The sequence below is a fragment of the Protopterus annectens genome, chromosome 8.part1, assembly GCF_019279795.1.
Source record: "Protopterus annectens isolate FY-2018-M chromosome 8.part1, PAN1.0, whole genome shotgun sequence".
Classification (NCBI taxonomy): domain Eukaryota; kingdom Metazoa; phylum Chordata; order Ceratodontiformes; family Protopteridae; genus Protopterus; species Protopterus annectens.
The window spans coordinates 334,606,633-334,628,185 of record NC_056742.1 but is presented as its reverse complement, the minus strand read 5'-3'; the positions used below and the strand labels follow the sequence as shown (position 1 = coordinate 334,628,185).

Here is a 21,553-nt window from a genome sequence, read left to right as displayed (position 1 = left end):
GACTCTACTTCTGATGCACACCCTGTGTTTATTGTTTGGGAGCTTCCCCTTTATCTGTTGAACCACTATTTGTGAGAATTTTTCTAATAGAACTTTGTTGGAAAGGAAAAACAAGCTGATAACTGAAGGGACTTCTAAAATCTCCCTTTTCAGAGGCTATTTCTGGGTCGGAGGTCTCAACCCCTCATAGAGCCCATAAGAAAATGGATGTTTCTTCTAAGGCTAAATCCTTGCCTTCATCCCCGGCTGGGGACTCTCTCCAACCAAAACCTAAAAAGGCTAAATTTTCGGCTCCGGAGCTCTCTGTCAGCCCTAGTGCATTCGGTGCCTAGACCTTTGGCGCCAAGGCTTTCGGATTCATTAGTGATTTTGTCTCCGTCCTCTCCGGCAGCCTTCCATATATCGGCACCGAGGGGCTCCTCTGTTCAGACCATTACCACTGTATCGGCACCGACCGTTCAGTCGGTGCAGACCTTGACCATGTTGGCTCCAAGGCCTTCCTCAGAACTGAAGCCTTTATTTTGTCTGTTCCAGCTTCGGCACATATTCCCACTTCGGCACCAACAACTACTTCGGCACAGATCCCTGTATCGGTGCAGACCGTGACCTCGGCACCGATGACTTCGGTGCAGACAACCGCAGTTCAGTCTTTCTTGGCACCGTTGTCCTCTGTGCGGTCAGATGAGATGGGCACCGGGCCTGCCTCTTCTGTGGACCGGCCTGTTTCTCCCTCAGTCTCCGTGAGGTCCACTAGAAGCCTCTCCGAACATGATGTGTTGCGTCTTGTGGACCAGGTACTCTTGGCCAGAGGTATCCCACCCCTCAGGAACTATCCTTCCTTGGGAGGTGATCACCCATCTCCAAAGACCCCTTCTTATTCTTCTCCTTCATTGCCTTTGAAGTCCATGGATATAGCACAGTCTTCCCCTTCTGCGGTTCCCTTTATGGATCTCACTAAGGAACCACAGTTGCCTTCGTGGCAGGAAACTTTTACTACGACCCAGGATGTCAGCTGTGACACGCATAGCTTGCTGCTCCACAGCCATCCAGGGACTCAAGGTCGGCAGGCTGAGCCACTTAGGGGAGGGGGGTGACTCCTGTCCTAGACGTACATTCCTCTTCGGATGGACCAGCATTCCAACTGATGGAAAAGGCTTTCGCTGCTGCTGGTGATAACGGACTGTCTATACCTCTGCCCTCCTCTGGTACACTGGTTCCACAAGTCACATCTAGTGGACACCGTATGCAAGGGCCGCAGGACATATTCCCTCAGGAATCCCTTTTTCCACTGTCTTCTCTAGCTTCTCCCGCTGAGGAGGTCCACCGGAAAAGTTCGTGTAAGAGGAAGCACATGGACTCCACAGAGGAGTCCCTCACCGAGCACACAGATTTCATTGAGGGGGAAGGATCCTCTCGGTCACCTTCTGAGGTATCCTTTGGTGATATCCTCAAAATCCTGAAACAGAGAGGTGACTGGCAGCCCTCTAATCCGACCTCTGAGGAATCTGAGTTCTTGCAGGCCTTTTGCACCCGGCCCCCTACCTCCTGGGTTACTCCACCTGCCGATGAACTTGTCCACCTCATCATGCAGCATGCTTGGAAAGCTCCTGATACCATCAAAGCTATTCCCCGGAGGCCAGATAAGATCTTGTCCCCTCCTGCTTTGGATCTCCATTGGTCCAAAGGTCTTTCTGTGGATGCTTTGGTGGTGGCGGCCGCAACAAAAAAGGATCTGGCAGAGGAAAGCCAGACTGTCCATCCGCCTAACAAAGAGTCCCAGGCCCTGGACAGGATAGGGAAGCGCACTTTTGCTTCAGTGACCTTTGCTATCAGGTCCCTGAATTATATGGCACATTTCACCAGGATTCAAAGGGATCTGATTTCTGAGCTCTCAGAAACCTTGGCTGGTGCCTTGTCTGATGAGATCCGTGACAAAGTGGCCTCTCAGCTGGCCACCATTGAATCTGTATCTAACTCCTCTATGCGACTGATATCTCATGCATCAGAAGGAGCAGCGGGTTCAGCTGTGGTCTTGAGACAACACGCCTGGATGCGCTTGTGCAACTTCTCAGAACCCTTTAAGTCTTTCTTTTTCTTAATGCCCCCATTGAGCCCTCTTCGTTGTTTGGGCCCAAAGTTAAAAGCACACTGGCCAGATGTGAATAGGATGGTAAGACCCTTTCTGCCGTGGGTGTCCGTTATTCTTCCCCTGAACGTGCTTTCTCCCGAAACCAAAAGAGTGGGAAGATATGGTTCAAGAAATCTCGGGGTCCTTTTCGTGACACACAGGCCGTGTTTTCCCCCAGAGGCAGAGGGGGAAACTCACAGGGAAGACGCTCCTTTCGGGGCAGAGAGGGGACCACGTAACCAGGGTTCCAGGGATTCTTTCCCTGGTCAATCCTACCAGCGCTCCTGAAGAGTGGCCTATCTCCTTTCCTCTGGAGGTGGTTGGACGTTTCTCCTTGTACCCTTCTGCCTGGCTAGCCATCACCACAGATTCTTGGGTACAAAGGATCATAAGAGGTTGTCATATCCCCTTTGATCTTTGTCCCATCCCTTCAAAAAATCTTCCCGACGTTCCACCCAGTCAAAGGGGAGAAGCAACACTAGAGAGAGAAAAGCTGCTAAGAAAAAAAGAGTCATTCAAATAGTCCCTCCAGACCAGATTGGAGCCGGATTCTACTCAAGACTATTTTTGGTGCCAAAGAAAACCGGGGACTGGAGACCAATTTTGGATCTCAGTGTATTGAACAAGTTTGTGAAGAGTACAAAAATTCCAGATGGTCACAATACAGTCTATCCTCCCACTTTTGGAAAGTCTATTGGATGTGCTCTATAGATCTTCAAGACACATACTACCACATAAAGGTGGACAGGCCATCAAGAAGATTTCTGCCCTTCCATGCGGGAGCCAGTCACTACCAGTTCAGAGTGCTGCCCTTCGGACTCTCTACAGCCCCCAGAGTGTTCACAAAGTGCATGGCAGTTGTCGCAGCTCACTTGCGACTTCAAGGATTCCAGGTGTTTCCATACCTGGACGACTGGCTCATTTCTACCCCCACCGGACATCTACTGGAAAAAGCCCTGGCATACTCTGTCCTCGCTGCTCAAAGTCTAGGCGTAACCATAAACTGGCAGAAATCCAATCTCACCCCATCTCAATCGACAGAATTCATAGGGGTTATCTTGGACAGAAAAAAACTGCAGAGCTGCTATTCCAGACCACGGAATTCTAAGGATAAAGCAACAACTAATTCCAATCCTTTCAAAGGAAAATCCACGGCTCACTTGGTTCTATAGCTGTTGGGTTCCATGGCAGTCTCCATCACCATTGTTCCCCTAGCCAAGGTTCACATGAGGCTTCTACAATGGCTACTGTTCACCCAATGGTATCCTTTTCAGCCATGATTCGAGTAACCCACAGGTGCAAACAGGATTTAAATTGGTGGATGACACACAATCTCTCTCACAGTGGTCTTGCCCCTTCTCACCCCAGCAACCCAAGGCCACAGTGACCACAGACGCCTCCCTGATGGGGTGGGGTGGGGGGGGGTTTATGTCAGGGACAGACAGTCCAAGGTACTTGGTCCCAACTGGAGGCCCATTTGCATATAAATGTTCTTAGAGCTGAGGGTGGTGCTCCTGGCGTTGCAAGCATTCCATTCCCTCCTGCCGTCTGGGACAGTTGCGATTCAGTCAGACAACATGGTAGTGGTCTGGTACATCAACAAGCAAGGTAGAACCAAATCTTACCCCCTTTGTCGAGAGGCCATGGTGATATGGCAATGGGCGATGGCTACCAACCGTTTTCTTCTAGCAACGCACATTCCCGAGAGTTCCAACGTGATAGACAGACTCATCAGGTGCATTTTTCAACCTCACGAGTGGTCCCTGAATCCCTTGGTAGCGGCGGAGATCTTCCACCGCTGGGGCCGTCCTTGCTGTGACCTCTTTGCATCCCCGACCAACTACAAATACAGCAACTACTTTGCCCTGATTCCCCCTCCGGGGCAGTCACCCAGGGACGCTCTAGTCCAAGATTGGCCCTCAGGTCTTCTTTATGCATTTCCACCCTTTCCCCTCATTTCCCAGTTTCTGAAGAAAGCCCGGCGGTTGAAGAGCAAGGTGATCCTCATAGCACCATATTGGCCTTGACAGATTTGGTTCCCCTTCCTTTGGCTTCGCCTACTAGATCAACCATGGATTCTCCATCCAACCCCGGAGTTGATCTCACACCCACAGAACCTGATTCATCCCAACCTGAACAGCCTGAAGCTAACGGTTTGGCTACTCCAGTTCCCTTGATTGCCAGGCAGAATGATCTCTCTTTACCAGTACGTGATACTCTCACTGCTTCTCATATGTTTTCCACTAGAATTACTTATCTGAGCAAGTGGAAAAGATTTACCTGTTGGCTGAAAGATAAACCAGTAATCCCCTTTTTAGCACCAGTGTCGATAATACTCGACCTGCTTCAATCGGGTCTGTCGGCCTCTACCATTAGAGTTAATTTGGCTGCAATTTCTACTTTTCATGAGGGTGTCCCAAGATTCCTCTCATGTCCCATAAATTGTGCAAGACCTTCATAAAAGGTGTGAATCATCTGAAGCCACCTTTAGAGAACCTATTCAACCATGAGATTCATCATTAGTTCTACAAGCTCTGACAATGGCACCTTTCGAACCAGCCTCTTCTTGCAACCTCAAGTATTTGTCATGGAAAACCTTGTTTTTGGTCACTATTACCTCTGCTGGACGTATTTCTGAACTTCGAGCTTTATGTATCAAGAGTCCATACTTGATTTTTCATAGAAATAGTGTCTCTGAGAACTAATCTGTCATTTCTGCCTAAAGTGATCTCTGAAATGTCCATTAATCAAGCCATTGAATTGCCAGTTTTCTTTCCCAATCATTCAAACAGAGGAGAGTATTGCCTACATACCCTAGATATACACAGGCAAATCCGTTTTTACTTAAACAGGACTAAACCCTTTCGTAAATCTGACCAGTTATTTTTGGCCTTTTCTGGACCTAGGTTAGGATCTACTGTTGCTAAGGTCACATTAGCTAGATGGTTGAAGGGCTGTGTGACCTTTATTTACACACAACATAATATCTCGTTGCTTACTACCATGAAAGCTCATTCATCAAGGTCGATGGCAACTTCTGCTGCCTTCCATGCCAGAGCTTCTTTACATGACATCTGTGCAGCTGCAACTTGGGCTACGCCTCTTACCTTCATCAATCATTGCAAATTGGATTTGGCCTCCAGGGAAAGAGCATCTTTCGGTTCTGTGGTGCTAAGGAATGTCCTTCCGTAAGAGCCTCCCAGGAATAGAGGTAGCTGGGGACTCTGTCCCATGCATAAGAAATGAACGAGGATTAACAATATCAGATAAAGAAGTTATGTCTTACCATAACTTTCCATCTGTATTGTTGATCCTCGTTCAGTCATTACGACCCTCCGTCCTTTCCCCTCCTGTGGTTTCTAGTGGATCTCACCATCCAGTTCTCTTAGGTTATTTGACCAGAGGTAGTCTCTACCTTCTTTAACTTGCAAACTCAATCTGAGGTAACAGGGAGAGGGGGATTGTGGGTAAAAGTTTAGCTCGAGAGTTTGAAGCTGACGGGAGCTTGGAAAATGGCCTGCTCAGTTACAAGCTCGGAACCGATACCCATGCGTAATGACTGAACGAGAATCAAAAATACAGATGGAACGTTATGGTAAGACATAACTTCTTTTTATGAACTCTTCCAAATGGAGTACCGTAAGCCATCTGCTGTTCCTCCTGTTCTTGCTGCTTTGTCAGACACATTTCAGCAGCTTCTGCGGCTTCTGATTTCAAGCCCCCTGCTCCTAAAAAACTGAGGTGCCTAGGGTGTACACTGAATTTTAAAAAATCCTTCTGATTCTTTTTCAGGATCATGTTTTTCTCAGATGCAGGCTCCAGACCATTCCTATGCTGGCATCCCTGCCTCCTCCCAAGACTTTAACTCTAATTGCAGTTTTTTCAATCCCTTCTTCCTCTGGTCTCAGTTACAGCCTGGGGGTTTCTAAGGGCTCTGGGGTTCATGGTTTCCACTATTCCTATGCTTCCTCTAGTCGGGCTTCATATGAGGAAGCTACAATGGTTCGTAAAAAGTCAGTTTGGCTTCAGCATTCTATCCTTTAGACTTTCCGATTCCTCTTTATCCATGCCTCAAGCTAAAGCTTCAGTAGTAGATTCATCAACTGTCGTTCAAACCAGGGCTTTCTTTTCAGTCAACAGTCCCCTCTCAGGAATTCTTTTCAAGGTTCCTCAGACGTGGGGTGGGGAGCTTCTTTTGACCCTGTAAAGGTTCAGGGCGTTTTGGTCTCTTTGTCAGAAGAAAGAGCATATCAACATCTAAGAGATGAGGGGGGGTTCTTTTGCCTCTTCAGACTTTTTTTTCCTTCTTCCAGGGCCCCTCAAAGTCTGAGTAAACAGTACCACAGTGATATGGTATATCAACAAGCAAAGGGGGGGAGACATGGTCTTCTCTCTTGTGCAGACTAAGACTTCAGGTTTGGGATCTTGCTGTCCAATGTCAGGATACTCTGGCTTGGAAGGTGGATGCCCTGTCTTTCTGGAAGGGGATGATGTTCTTAGTGTTTCACTGTTGCAGTCCTCACACTTGGGTTATCCTGCCAGGGGTAACCCTCATTCAGCCCGAATACCAGAGGCTTAGTATTTCTGCGTCAGTTGCTGTTACTCCAGGACTTAATATCAGGTTGTCAGTGGTATGAAAACAGGCAGCTGACGCCATTACATCAGTCTTTCTTGTCGTGGATCCTGAAGCAGAAGCAGTTCCCACGAGTGCCGGTTGGTCGCTACCAGAGTTTTTGTTTCCGAAATTGAAGTTGAAGTCTTTTAAAGCTAAGTACCCTATTGGGGATCCTTTTTTCTTTCACTAACTGATGTCAGAAAAAGTTAACAGTTGTCTCGCCTATGGAAAGCAAATACCACACCGAGATTTCCATTCTTACTGCATCACCAGTTTAGGCCCAGACCATGACTTCCCTCACTGTCAGCTTTGTTCAACACCAGAACTATACGTCGCTGGGCCCTTATCGTAGCTAAATACGTTCGCTCTCAATCTCCATATTCCGAAATGGCTTTGGTAAGCCATCCAACTACCAATCTTCCAAAAATAACGTAAGGATAAAGACAGAGACGGACTGCACAGGTCCAAAACTGCCGACGATGCTTCCGTTAAGCTTGTCGCCAGTTCGCTGGTACTCAGTGAGGTGTTTTCGCAGCCCCTGATGCTTGCTTCTCTGGATTTGCAGGCCGCTACCGAGATCCGTTCAGAGTCCGGTATGACACAAGACTCTTCTTTGACTATGGAACCTGCTGATGTCTCTACCTTGGATGGGTCCAGAGCCACTGTGCAGGCACCGGCTTCTGAGGAAGCTCTTCGCACTACCGATATTCAGCACAAACCGACGACTTCTTTTGCTTCTTCAGTTCTTTTTAAAACTACCAAGTTTCTAAGGCCCAGAGTACGAGCTACGCCTAAAAAAACGACAACCCAACCTCAAGCGTCTGCTTCCTTGCCTCAATCTCAGATGCTTAAAATGGCGGAAGACCTTATCATGCTGATTAGGGGAAGCCAGCCTACCTCTGCTAAAAGGAAGAGACTTCCCCCAGCAGCTTTGTCTGAGCAAGGGTCTGAAGACTCTGAGGTTTCTGATTATGAAGACATGCCCTTATCTGCTTATGAAGATTCAGATGCAGAGGAATCCATTCCTTCTGCCTCTCCTCCAGAGGATTTTTCTTTTGGTGAAACCCTACATACCTTTAGAGAGCATTTCCATTGGGAATGCTAGGATTATCCACAGTCCAAAAAGAGACTCAAGGAATTTTTAGATCTGCCACAGCACAGACACAGCTATTCCTCCTGTTCTGGATGTTGTGGATGATGTTTTTATGGAATCCAGTCTAACTCCTGATACTCTACCTCCTTCTCCCAGAAAACCTGACAAGTACTACAAGAGTCTCTGACTCTCACAAATTTCTTTTCAAAAATCCTACTGCTGACCCAGAGGTCATCTCCCAAGGACCTAAAGGAATAAAACCAACCACAGCTAAGAATCCCTCCCCTTTGGACAGGGATTCCTGAGCTTTAGACAGATTGGGTAAAAAACATATACACCTCTGCAACTCTTGCCATTAGAGCATTAAATTGTCAGTTCCACATGCTGAAATACTAGCACCATACTATGGAACTTATTAAACAAAAATTATTTACCTTCCCCTGACTGTGCAGAAAATAAAGAATTACAGGAGCTTAAGCATTCTGCAAGCCAAGTTTGTAAGCATATCCTGCAATGTGGGTTTGACACCCTAGAAATATCCTGCAGGGCAGCGGTCACAGGTTCTGTACTTAGAAGGCATGCTTGGCTTAAGGAACAACCCTTGCCAAACCATGTCAAATCAAAATTATTGGACACACCACTGAACAAAGACAATCTGTTTGGCACCAAAGCAGAAGAGGTTTTAAAAAAAGATGGAAGAAAAAGTAAAGTCTGTGCAGACAGTTAAAGACTTTTTGCAAGTCCAGCCTCCTAGATTCGGTAGGCAATGCCCCTCAAAACATTGGCCTTTTCCAGCCCCCTCAAGGCCCCTCAGACTAGACCTAGGGGAAGCAGACCCCCTAGACAACAGTCTCAGGGTATGCAGAGATCTAAACAATACAGTACCTCCACTTCTAAAACAGGGAGTGCTAAGCCACCCCCTTATGGAAAGAATTCACGACTTCTCAACTCCACCCCTCACCTGTTCCCATCTGCTTATGCCCCTAGGAGAAAAACTTGCCTCCCATGCAAAAAACTGGGCCTCCATCACCAACGATCGATGGGTCCTCAGCATAGTGTCCCAAGGTTGCAAATTTTATTTCCACACACTGCCAACCCCAAAAGTGTTCCCGGACTTTCCTCCAAACCAGTGGGCAGAGGCAGAAAACCAAGTTCATTCCCTGCTCTCCATGAGGCAGTTCAGCCTGTTCCTGCAGAACAGATAGGCCAAGGTTTCTATTCCAGACTCTTTCTGGTACCCAGAAAAGAGGGCACCTGGTGCCCAATCTTAGATCTATCCATTCTGAGCACCTTCTTGGTGGTACCGAAATTCAAAATGCTCACCCTACAGCAGCTTCTCCCTGTGCTGTCCAAAGATGCCTGGTTAGCCACCCTAGACCTATAAGAGGACTATCTGCACATCCCAATTAGAGACTCTTGCAGGAAATATCTACGTTTCAGGGCAGGATCTATGCATTATCAGTTCTCTGCACTTCCCTTTGGCTTATCCACTGCTTCCAGAGTTTTCACAAAATGCCTGGCTCCAGACATTGCTTTTTGCAGACAAAGAAATATTCAAATTTACCTCTACTTGGATGACTGACTGATTCAGGCAGACAGGAAAAGCTGTTGCAGCACCTGACATTTGTCAAGGACCTACTAACCTCACTGGGGTACACTATAAACAAAAAGAAATCTAAACTAGTCCCCAGTCAAAAGATTGTATTCCTGGGAGCAAGCTTGGATAGAGCATCCGAGATGGCTTTCCTTACTCCAGTAAAACAGGCCCATCTGACAGGCTACTTCTCTCAACTGGCCACCAGAATGCAGTTATCCACAAGGAAAATCCTGCAAGCTCAAGGGTTCATGGCCTCTTGCATTCTACTAACTCCATATGCCAGACTGTATGTGAGGAAACTTCAGTGGTACTTAAAAAGCCTTTGGTGTCAACATTCTCAGGACCTGGAAACTATTATACCTGTGATACCTTGTCTAAGGAAAGATTTTCTTTGGTGGGCAGCAGCATGCAACCACAACAAGGGACTTCCCTTTTCACAACCCCACACTGCCCAGACCCTAACCACAGACTCATCAGACTATGCCTGGGGTGCACACCCGTACAGCAGGTGCATTCAGGGCCATTGGAGCCCAAATCAAATTCATCTGCAGGGTGGAACCCACTCTTACCCATTCTGCAGGCTAGCCATGACCCTTTGGAACATGGTCTCAGCCATGCACACTCACCTGCTAGCTCAATTCCTGCCATTCAACCAAAACTCTCTGGCAGACAGCTTAAGCAGAAATCTCCTAGACCCACACGAGTGGCAATTAAACCACAACACCTTCAGCCTTGTGACCCAGAAATGGGGTACCCCGAAGGTGGATCTATTTGTCTCTCCCTACAACCACCAGCTCAGCAAATTCTGCACCAGAGAACCTCACAGCAAGGCCTGAAAAGTGGATGCCGTGTCCTTCCAATGGGTAAACATCTCATTCTATGCATTTCTCCCTCTACCTCTTCTTACAAGAGTATTACTCAAAGTAAGGGAGGAAAAACCAAGGACAATCCTGATTGCCCCAGACTGGCCATGCTAACATTGGTACCCAATACTGCGCAGTCTGTCACCATTGCCTCCATGGCACCTCCCCCAGATTTCAGTTCTCCTGACTCAGCAGGAGGGAGAGTTCTTGCATCCACAATTGCAGACTCTGAACCTGGCAGCCTGGCTTATTCCTTGACTTCCAGTGGCCAGTCTAAGCAAGCAAGTCCTGGACGTCATACGTGAAGTCAGACGACCCCGCACTAGAAAATCCTATGCTGACAAGTGGAAAAGGTATTGTTCCTGGATCCAGACTTAAGGAGCTGACCCAACACAGCCCTCCTTAACTCTCATCCTGGATTACCTAGCAGTCCTACTCCACAGGGGCCTGTCCTTTTCTTCCATTAAAATACATGCCTCTGCCATCTCTGCAAATTACAGCACTGAGCCGCCACTCTTCTCACACCCTCTCATCAAGCAGTTTCGTAGAGGGACTAACAACTTAAGGCCACCAAGAGGAGCCCCCCCTACCCCTGCTTGGGACTTTAACTTTGTGTTGGAAAAGGTCACGCTACCCCCCCCCCCCCTTTGAGCCTGCAGCTTCAGCAGAGTTAAAATTCCTTTCTTCCATCACTTCAGCTAGAAGAGTGTCTGAGCTACAAGCACTTATGGCTGTGGAACCCTCTCAACCAGTCTATTCGATTTCCCACCTTTTTCCCCCACACCTCAAAATAAGGGAAAGGATCCTGCACTCTTTAGATTTGCCCATACAGCTCAGGTTCTACCTCCATAGGACTAAGTCCTTTAGGAAATCTGACCAGTTACTAGTCAGCTTTGCACCAGGGGCAGAGGGCAAAGCCATTTTAAAACAAACCATTTCCAAATGGATAGCACACTGTATCCATTTCTGTTACAAACACCACGGGAAACCACCCCCACTTGGGGTCAGAACACATTCCACTAGGACAACTTTAACCTCTGCAGCCTTTCTCAGAGGGGTCCCTACCAGGGACATCCTGGAAGCTGCAACATGGAGTTATGTTCGTAACTTCACCAAGCATTACCACCTGCCTATCTTTTCCAAATCCAGGGCAGGCTTTGCAACTGCAGTACTGCAGGGCATACTAGCCAGCCCCAACTCTTTTCAACTGCCTCCACCTATTCTTCAGCTTTGGGAATCTACCCAAGTGTGATGACTGCAACAGTGAAACATGAAGAGCATAGGACAGTTGTGTAGATGTTCGAGTGTATTCACTGTTGCAGTTCTGGTTTTGCTCCCTCCAGCCCCCTTGTCTCTCTCTCTCGCTTACTTACCCTTTACAGAGCTATTGGTATTTACTTTCTACTGGTGGTGTTAGTCCACCATAACCTAACTCCCTATTTGGGGCCTCCTGACATTTGGGGCAAGAAAAACTGATGTAATGGTGTCAGCTGCCTGTTTTTATACCACTGATGACCTGATGTCAGTCCTGGAGTGACAGCAACCGACGCAGAAATACTAAGCCTCTGGTATTCGGGACAACTGAGGGCTACCTCTGGCAGGATAACCCAAGTGATGACTGCAGCAGTGAATAAACTCGAACATCTACATTTATGGTAAGTGTACACAACTGTACTTTATATTTATCCCTTCCCTTTCTCTCATACCAAGGGTCCTGTTCAAGATAAAACAAGATTCTCCCAAAATCTTTAGTGTCTCCCTTTCGGCCCAGACAGCATTGGTTACCTCCTCTTCTGCATTTAGCCAAGGGCAAGTCACCACAAGTTACCTCACAGGGTGGTCTTACACAAGACAACGGGTGTCTCATCCATCCTCACTTGCCCACTCTTCAGCTGACGCTATGGGTGAATGCTTTTAAGAACTACATTTTATTAAAGAAGAATTTTATCCTCTCTTTTTGGTGGAAGCTGATTTTATACTTTTGTTACGCTATGGGTGATAGGGTTTTGATCCTTTTCAGGCATCTTTTTTTATTTTTTTTCAGAGGAAATGCTTCTGGTTCTGCAGGAGGCCAGGAAACCCACTACCAGGAAATCTTATTTATCCAAATGGAAGAGATTTTGTGTGGTGTCTTGCTTGTAACCTGGATCCACTTTCTTTGGAAGTTCCTTTGGTTCTGTCCTATTTGTGTGAATTTCTCAGTGCTGGGTTGGCATAGTCTTCAGTTAAAGCCCACCTTTCAACTATTTCTGCTGGTCTGCCTTTGACTCCTCCTTTGGCTTCTAGAGTTGTGGTCAATCAATTCCTTAAAGGCGTCCTTCATATTAGGCCTGCCAGGTGAACTTAATTTTATTCTTGAAAAATTGACCCGGGCTGCATTTGAGACGGCAGCTTCAGCTTCCTTACAGCATTCTACTTGAGACTGTTCTTTTTGTCCTTACTTCAGCTAGGAAGGTGTCTGAGCTTCATTTACTTATGGCTGTCCCCCCTTTTTTTAGTTTTTTCATAGGGACAATGTGTCTCTTCATACTCATCCTTTTTTACGCCCAAAGTGGTTAATAAGTTATCTGTTAAGCAATCTATTCATGTGTCCACTTGTTTTCCCTTCTCCACAGTCTGCTAATGAGAATATTCTTCACACTTTGGGTTTGCATAGGCAACTCTGATATTATTTAAATAAAATTAAAGCTATTCATAAATCTGAGCAACTTTTTTTTCTCTTTCTGTTGTAGGTCTTTAAGCTTGGCTGTCTGTAAATAAACTATTTCTTCCTGGATCTCCAAGGCTCTTTCCTTTTGTTACTGTCTTAATGGGAAAAGCCTTTCTTCTTCTGTTAAGGCTGATTCTACCAGGATTGTGGCCTCTTCTGGTTCTGTGCATGCTTTTACAAAACATTATAAGCCGGGTATGATTTCTAGGGCTAGAGCCACATTTTCAGGGCTGTCCTACATGGCTTTTTTGAGGGCTCTGCTGGACTTTCCTCCTCCCAAGTTTCCTCTTAAGCTTTTGTACTCTCCTTAGTGTAAGGAATACTGCAACAGTGATATAGAAGGACATAGTACAGTTATGCAAAATCATACCATAGCAGTAGATGTCTTTTCTTTCACTGTTGCAGTATTCGCTCCCTCCCTCCTTCCTCCCCCTTTTTTTCCTTCTGGATGCCCATGTTCCTTTTTTTCTCCATCGAGTGTTGCTCCTCCACGGCTTTTCAGTTTTGAGGAAGGAACACCTGTATGTCACTTTTATGCCCTATGTCATGAATGTGGAGCATAGGTGTGACGTACAGTGTCCCTATAACAATCCAAGGTTTTGGTATACTGTCCAGACATAAGACTACCCTTGGCATTGGATCTCTAGTATAAGGAATATTGCAGCAGAGAAGGGATGGAAATCTACTGTTATGGTAAGATTTTACACCACTGTACTTTTTTCTTGGGTGTGATCACTATCCATTTTGGAGGGGGTGTGGCTAATATCATCCAGTCAAAGAATAAGCTTTTTTGCTTAATTTGTGTCAGGACAGCTAGTTGTGAGTGTGGTCTTTGTGTTTGTAAAAGCATTCACTAAATTCCACTCAGTCTTGTGTTTCTGCTGCTTACTTTTCTTCAAAATCTCATCTTAAGGGTAGTGATTCTGTTGATTTATGCCCCCCCCCCCAACTCCAAATACTGATAGAGAGCCAGTTCTTGCTTACATTGTCCCTCCCTTGTTAATATCCAGTGGCCTAGATGTGTTAAAGTAATGATTTTGTAAGGTAACCATTTTGCTAGTTGACCAAACAGCTTGTGTAATTTTTAGTTTTGCCTTTTTAACTCCCATTTAAGAATGAGAGTGTTTCAGAGATCGCATTGTCCACCACTAGATTGTATTAGTTTTATCCCACAGATTGCATCACTTTTACATTTCTCAGCCCCTACATCGAGTAAAACTTGCTGTCATTTTTTGCCTTTTTTAATGGTCAAAAGACCAATTGATAAACTATCTAGAATACCTTTTTCACTTCTAGATTATCAGATGGACAGAAAGGGTGCCCTGTGAAGAAGAGCCCGGCACTTTGTGGTCAGTACCCAAGTAAATTTGAGGGGAAAGAGTTGAAAATACTGGTCCAGCCAGAAACTCAGCATCGGGCCCGTTACCTAACTGAAGGAAGCAGAGGGTCGGTCAAGGATAGAACACAACAAGGTTTTCCAACTGTCAAGGTACCTACATGATTTAAGCAGTATTGATTTCAGCTTTTGTAGACTTTTGTATTTTTTGTGTCATGGTCAAGAAAACAAACTTTAAGCGTGTCCTGAGTTATGACTGTGAAATGAGTAATGATCTTTTCATTTATTTCACAACATTCCTGCATTAATAAATTTAGAATGGCACTTGATATTACAGGCTGGTAAACTGAGCAGCCCCCCTTTTATTAATGTGTGTAATTAAAAAGAAAAATTGAACCCCATTTGATTTAATGTGGCATTTTTATAATTGTTTCTCAAGTTCCACTGTATAGTGTGGTCACACTGTCATATTTTTATAAGTACAAAACTTGGGAAAGTCTGACTTTTTAGGGGCTCAAAATTATGAATAACTGTTAATGTATTATACTGAATGAAATTAAAGCAGTCATACTACCTTTGCTTATGTAAGAGGTAAGTTAGCTTTTGGATATACCTAGAATGCATTAACTTTTTTATCCCCACTGTATATGTTATAAGCCAATTAAAGGTGGTCAAGTGTAATGCATTTGAAATACAAAATATTGCTCGTGTGCAGATGGTGGAGAATTTTATTACTATAGGAAATCAGCACAAGTGGAGAATAATATGTTGGTGGAATGGCAAGTCCTCCTTCACCTCTTCCAACCCCAGGCTTTCATGTTATCTCTCTGAAGTTGTATATGTAAGGGATCAGAACTGGAATTGTAGGGTTTTCCTCTTTTGTGTGTGTGGTTGCATGCATGCACTCTCATCCTCAGAGTGATCGTATTTAAGTTTAGTAGCTGTGGAGGGGGAATTGCCCATTTTCAAAAATACTGGTTTTGTTTGCAAATCAGTTATTTTCAGGTTTTCCAGTTTTCTGTTGTTGTTTTATGCAGAGTAGGTGTGTGTTTGTTTGTGGTAAAAAAAAAAAAAAAAGGTGATGAAATTCAAGTCAGGTCAGCTTTGGTGGACCCATATTTGTATGCCTCTTGTTTTGTGTTTTCCTCGTGTTATGATTCAGCTTGTTGCTTTGCACGCCCTCTTATAGCATTTTGTTGCATACAGTAACAGTGGCTGGGGTCAAACATTATTTTTTGGCTGCATAGACTGCTGCATTTGAAAACATTAAGTGGACATGATTTTCTGTTTTTGACCTAGTCATACAGTGCTGATGAATGGGAGTGCACGTAGGTTAACTTCAATTCATGTTCTTGGCTTGGTTTGGGTGGTGTGCGAGGGCTTTTGAGTAACTCATTTCTGGAAGGCGGGATGGACTATTTCAGCAGCTGTACTTATTGCAGTGGAATTAGATAATATTTTACAAGTATAATGGGTCTTATTTCATGCAGCTGTTCTTGGCAGTGCTTATATAATGAACAGGCCATGTGATAACAGACATGTTATTTCTGTATACCATATAACATATCCTGTATTACCCAGAGCTTCATTTGCTTTGCCTAAGGAATGTTCATCTTTGCTACCCTTCTTTTGTGACCCTATCCTGGCTTAGGTGTCTTATCTTCTGTAGGTAAGGGTTGGCTTAAGTTGTATGCAGTCTTAGAGTACAGATACATGTATGGTTAATTTCGTACAACATGGTAGTGGAAAACTTCTAGCATCCTCTACTTGCCTTAAAGAATGTGTGGAGAGCTAGAATCTTAATGGGTATCTGAAAGAGAGGAAGTTCTGTGAATTTCTCCCTGAAGGAGACTGTTACTTTCCACAACGAATGGAAGAGCATGATTGTCATCCTATACAAAAGTTGAGAGGAAAATATTTGAGTACACTGCAGATTCTAACATAATTGCTTTTTATTGATGAAGTAGAATGAGAGGATCCTTTTTGAAATAATTGGTTTTAATTACTTTGGAGATAGTTATCGAAAACATTTATGATTTGGAGATATTGGTGGGTTTCTTATTTTCTTTAGAAAGAAAATATATTTGCAGTAATTGGAAGAAATCAACATTGTTCTCATTATTGTGATTAGTTTATGCTTTTGTGTGAATGCTGTATAGCTTTGAAAGCTGAAATGAGGACTTGTTTTTTATGTATTTTCTTTTGTTGTTAGAACGTTGTACAGTTCATTTTTTGAACTTGGTCTTCTGAAGTGTCCACCTAATCAGTTCACATAAGTTTCTATGTTCAAGAAAAGTAGCGCCCTACTTCCATAAGATTTTACTTTTGCTTACATTTGTGAGCATTCCTTTGTTGAAAAACTTGCTTGAACTTGGAACCTATGCATGACACTGTATTTTTGGGGTTCTGTAGGGTTCTAGTGTTTGTCCTTTGTATACATATTGTTTGAAAAAAGTCAGATACATTATGTTACCATTTCCTAAAAACATACCTGTTTCATAGCTAGTATCAGCTTTATTTTTAACCTTTACAAAAACGTCTCAAAAGCAAAAGTTTGAACACCTTGTGGTATACAGAATTTTATGCATCATCATAAACTATAAAAGAGTGATTGTGCTGCGGTAGCGTTGTCGCCTCACAGTTAGACGTTGCCCGTTCGATTCTCCGAACGTATTCTGTGTGGCGACATGTGTGAATGGGTGTTCTTTCGTTGAAGGTTGTGCGTTAGGCCCGGCAAGCCAGCACGTAAAAATCTACTGCCAATCATTAGCGGACCGGAGTTCCACTGTGGCGACCCCTAACCAGGAAAAGCCGAAAGACACAAAGACATAAACTGTAAAGGAGTGCAGTATACATTAATGATGGGGCATTGAGAGTCTAAAAAATTGTATACAGTGTAAGCTATATTACTTTAAACATCATCATCTTCACTGCTTCTGGCTTGATGGATAAATCCACAGCAGCAATTAAAAATTGCATGTATTGAATATTAAAATACAAAGTTGTATTTGTGATGTGACCGAGTGTTTTTGTATGAAAATTGTACTCTGAGTGTGACTTAACTGTGTAAATGTGTTTTTTTGTCCCTTGGTGACTTCTTTACATCAGCTGACTCTGACAGTTGTTGACCTTTCCATGTTCAAGAAAAGTAGCACCCTACTTCCATAAGATTTTCACAAAAACATTACATTAAAAACTGCTTAAATGCGTAATGCAGCCAGCTTTGATTTTACACATTCCGTATATTTATCCACTCATCTCATGATAAAAGAAAGACGAGGGGAAAGTTATTTTAATGCCTTTTTGCATAACAGTTGAATTGTTCTGAAGACTGGTAGCAAGCACATTGTAGTCCTTTATCTGTAGTAGAGTGGTGCAGTCTCAGCTGGTGCCCTGCTATAGATCTGTAGACTTGGAGAAACTGTTCCAACATTAGCCAGGAGAAACTGTTCAACACTAGCCAAGAAATGAGGGAAAGGAGTGAAGGGGCAAGGATCTTCTTGATTCTCCCAGGATGATGGGGTGGGGAGGATTTTGCACCCTAAAGGGTACACTGGGTAGGTGTGCTTTCCCTGAAGGGAAACCTGGGAAACTTCTTCCCATGCATCTGGGTTGGGGCCGCAGCACAGAAACATCCGTTGTGGAAGTGAGGGGAACATCCTTGACATTCAGCCCATTGTATGTTCCCTTCCCATGTACTAAGCCAAGTGTGTATGGAGATAACTGGGCAAAAGTTGGTGGGGTGTGGGAACACTCCAACAATATACTCTTTCCTGGTTAACCATCATTTTTTTGTGTTGGAGAACACCTAGACCAGTTGTCCCTGAGAGAGGAGATGATTGGCAGCAGCAGCAGGGGCAAAATGCAAAGACAAAAACGGTCGTCAGTACATTTAGAAAGGTTATAGAGGTTAGCTGAGAAGATTCCCACTTTCAGAATTTTTCATCATCTTTGCACTATTCCTTGGCTTCATTTTCAGTGCACAGTTGCAAGGATGTATTTCCTTTGTTATATTAACAGATAGGATGTGTTTATCATCCTTCAGTAATTTAACTGTGTCCTTCAAAAACATTTTGTCCAGTTTAATGCTTTGTCAGCACATAAGTGTTGTTATTAATGTCCTGCAGAGCATCTAAAAATAAGGTCCAAGATTTATCAGGTAATTTACTTTATTTTTAGCAAGACTCAAGTTTTTATTTTCCCTTAATTTGTTCCCACCGCTTGTCCTTCTAGAGGGTATCTGCAACATTTCCTTGAAAACAGAAACTCCGAAATAAAAGGTACTGGAAAGTAGTGACTAACATAAGTATTAAATTAGATGCACACAAACGTTCATAAAAGTATTGTCCTCTACTTTAGTAAAATGTTGCTCTTTGCCTTCCCCTACATCATTTGTAACAGACAAGTACTGTAAATAGAGGATTTCTACATTGAAGATTATCTCTATTTGCTAATGATGGTTTATTACTGTATTTCAGCTGGAGGGTCATAATGAGCCTGTAGTACTGCAAGTATTTGTCGGTACTGATTCTGGCCGCATAAAGCCTCATGGATTCTACCAGGCTTGTCGAGTAAGTGGACGAAATACTACTCCATGCATAGAGGAAGATATTGAAGGAACGACTGTCATTGAAGTCTGTCTTGATCCAGCTAATAACATGACACTTGCGTAAGTAAAGAATTAACATTTATTACATTTTGGTGTTAGTACACAGACACTCGCTTGTTTTTGGCTTATAAACTGCATGCTGGCTTGCTTTTTTTTTTTGTGTAGTCAAATAACACTGAAAAAATGTCATATTGTCTTTCTTTATTGATAAATTAAGTGAAACTTTGTTGAACTAATACTGCTGTGTACAGGTCAAGTGATTGGTGTAAGAATGCAAATTGTCCCATGTTATGTAGTGGAGTTTTTGAAATCCTTCAACCTTGCTTATCAAGTTATATGACATGACCAGTAACGTACAGTGAGTAGAAATGTAATTTATTGAATAATAAAGTTGGCTAAAGTAATCCGCTACATTTTCACAGTTAAACACTTTGTGGAAAATGGATTATACAGGTCATGAGCCTAAAGCCTTTGATGGTTCATTACTCCTGACAGCACCATGAGAAGTGTGGTATGTGTTAAATCTGTAGTAACCTATTCCTAGTCATTTTATTATTTTATTTTACATTTGTTGACTGAGCTAGACTGACTGGATATATGTGCATTTTCAGTAGAGGCCCAGGGAGATAAGCTTCCAGAACACAAAATGCATAACACAATGCACAATGCAGGTACAATACAGATTTTAACAAAGAAGGTAGCTCATTGTATAACTGTTTAACAAATTATCATATGTAATAAGTATCCACAGAAGATGTCAGTAACATTATCTACAAGGTAAAGGTGTCATTGTTATTAAGGAAAATAGGACTTGTTGCTGAGAAGTAGAGGGTAAGTAGAACCAAGTAAGAAGAGTAAGTTAATTAGTCAGGTTTAGTACAGGGGCATAACCAGTGTGTTTTGAGGAAAAGTAAGTTTGTTTTTGAAAAGTGATGTAGGGGACAGTGATGAAAGTTCACTGGGAAGAAGGTTCCAGGATTTTCTGACAGTATTAGAGAATAGAGAGTCCCCAGCCATGTTAGATTTACTTTACTAAAAGTTTTTGGGATGAACGTAAGGTTTTAAGATTATTATAGGAGATGATGAGGGTAGATAGTACTGGAGTATTGCAAGGTTGGTAAAGGGTCTTGTGGGCAGTGGTCAGTTGGTGGAATTTAAGCTGATTTTATAGTTCAAGCCATCCTAGCTGCTTTAGATTATAACAATGATGGGTTCTAAATGGGTTGCCTGTAGCAAATCTGGCAGTGTTATTGTAGGAGTTTTCTATTTTGTTGAGGTTACTCTTAGATAGATTAGTATGTATGGGTGAGGCATAGAGGAGTGTAGAGATTAGATGAGTGTGAGCAATAGTTATTCTAGCTGCTGGAGAAAGGAAGGGTTTGATCCTGTAGCGAGAGCCTAGTTTTCTATTCACAGTTTTTAGTGTATTGTTGATAATGGGTGTCGAAGTTAAGGTTGTTGTCTATGGAGAGTCCTAGTAGTTTGGTAGTTGGGTGTGGAGATGTGAGAGTACCCTTATTGGATATTACTGTGAAATCTATTGGAGATTACTTCTGAGTAGGAGTGAAGAGTAGGAGTTTTGTTTTTTGTAGGTTCAAGAGGAGGCAGCGCTGTGTAAACCATTGTTCTACTGTATTAAACACTTTTTGGGTAAGGAACTGAAGTTCAGATGTAGATGTGGCTGAGCATATAAGGGTTGAATAGTCTGCGTATTGTATGCATGTAGCTTGGGGGATTACTAAGTGAAGGTCATTAATAAAATTGAGAAAAGGAGGGGTCCTAATATGGACCCTTGAGGGACACCAAGGTTAATGGGGAGGTGGGTAGATAGATTATTATGCCATAGGACAGCCTGTTGTCTATTATCTAAGTAGGATTGGAATCATTGTATAGCGAGTGCATCTAGTGACAGGGATTTGAGAATATTTATAAGTATCTGGTGATTTACCATATTTAATGCCTTGGACAGATCAATGAAGAGTGTGGAGGAAAGCATATTATTGTTACGGTTTTTGTTAATACAGTCCGTAAAGGAAAGGAGGGCAGTGGTAGTGCTGTGAAAAGGCTTGAATCCATGTTGATACCTGGAAAGTAAGTAATTTTGGATTAGGTGGTCAAGTAATTGCCTATGGATGCATTTTTCCGTAATATTTGCGAAAGGAGAAAGTAAGGCTATGGGACGGTAGTTAGAGAATTCTGTAGTTTTTCCACATTTATGAAGGGGGGTAATGTGGGAGGTTTTCCAGATCTTTGGGACATGACCTTCACTGATGGTTCTATTAATCATAATGGAAATGGGATAGGCTATGGATTTGGCTGCTTTTTGTAGATATTCTTCGGGTAGTTGGTCATCTGAAGGAGGTGATGGTTTCAGTTTTTGGACAAGGGTAAAAATGTATGTTGTTGGGACTGGTTGGAAGAGAAATGGAGGAGGTGGACTAGTATTTAGAGGTAGGTAGAGTTAAGCTATGAGGTGATAGCTGATTGGCGAGTGTTTGAATAGCCTCTATGAAAAAGGTATTGAAGGCATTGGCAGTTTGCTTGGGATTCTCCTGGTCTGTGCCTTGTGGGTTTGGCGTAATGGATTGACCTGGGTGTAGTA

The 21,553-nt window shown here is 43.5% G+C and overlaps 1 protein-coding gene across 4 annotated transcripts in view; it reads left to right on the top strand.

The window, feature by feature from the left end:
• The window catches only part of NFAT5 (nuclear factor of activated T cells 5), a 1,437,387-nt gene that overhangs the window by 755,314 nt on the left and 660,520 nt on the right, over window positions 1–21,553 (top strand). For all 4 annotated transcript variants that reach the window (XM_044081909.1, XM_044081907.1, XM_044081910.1 and 1 more), the window contains 2 exons: window positions 14,303–14,495; window positions 18,821–19,011. In XM_044081909.1, coding sequence (XP_043937844.1) covers window positions 14,303–14,495; window positions 18,821–19,011 — 384 coding nt within the window. The remainder of the gene's footprint in view (window positions 1–14,302; window positions 14,496–18,820; window positions 19,012–21,553) is intronic.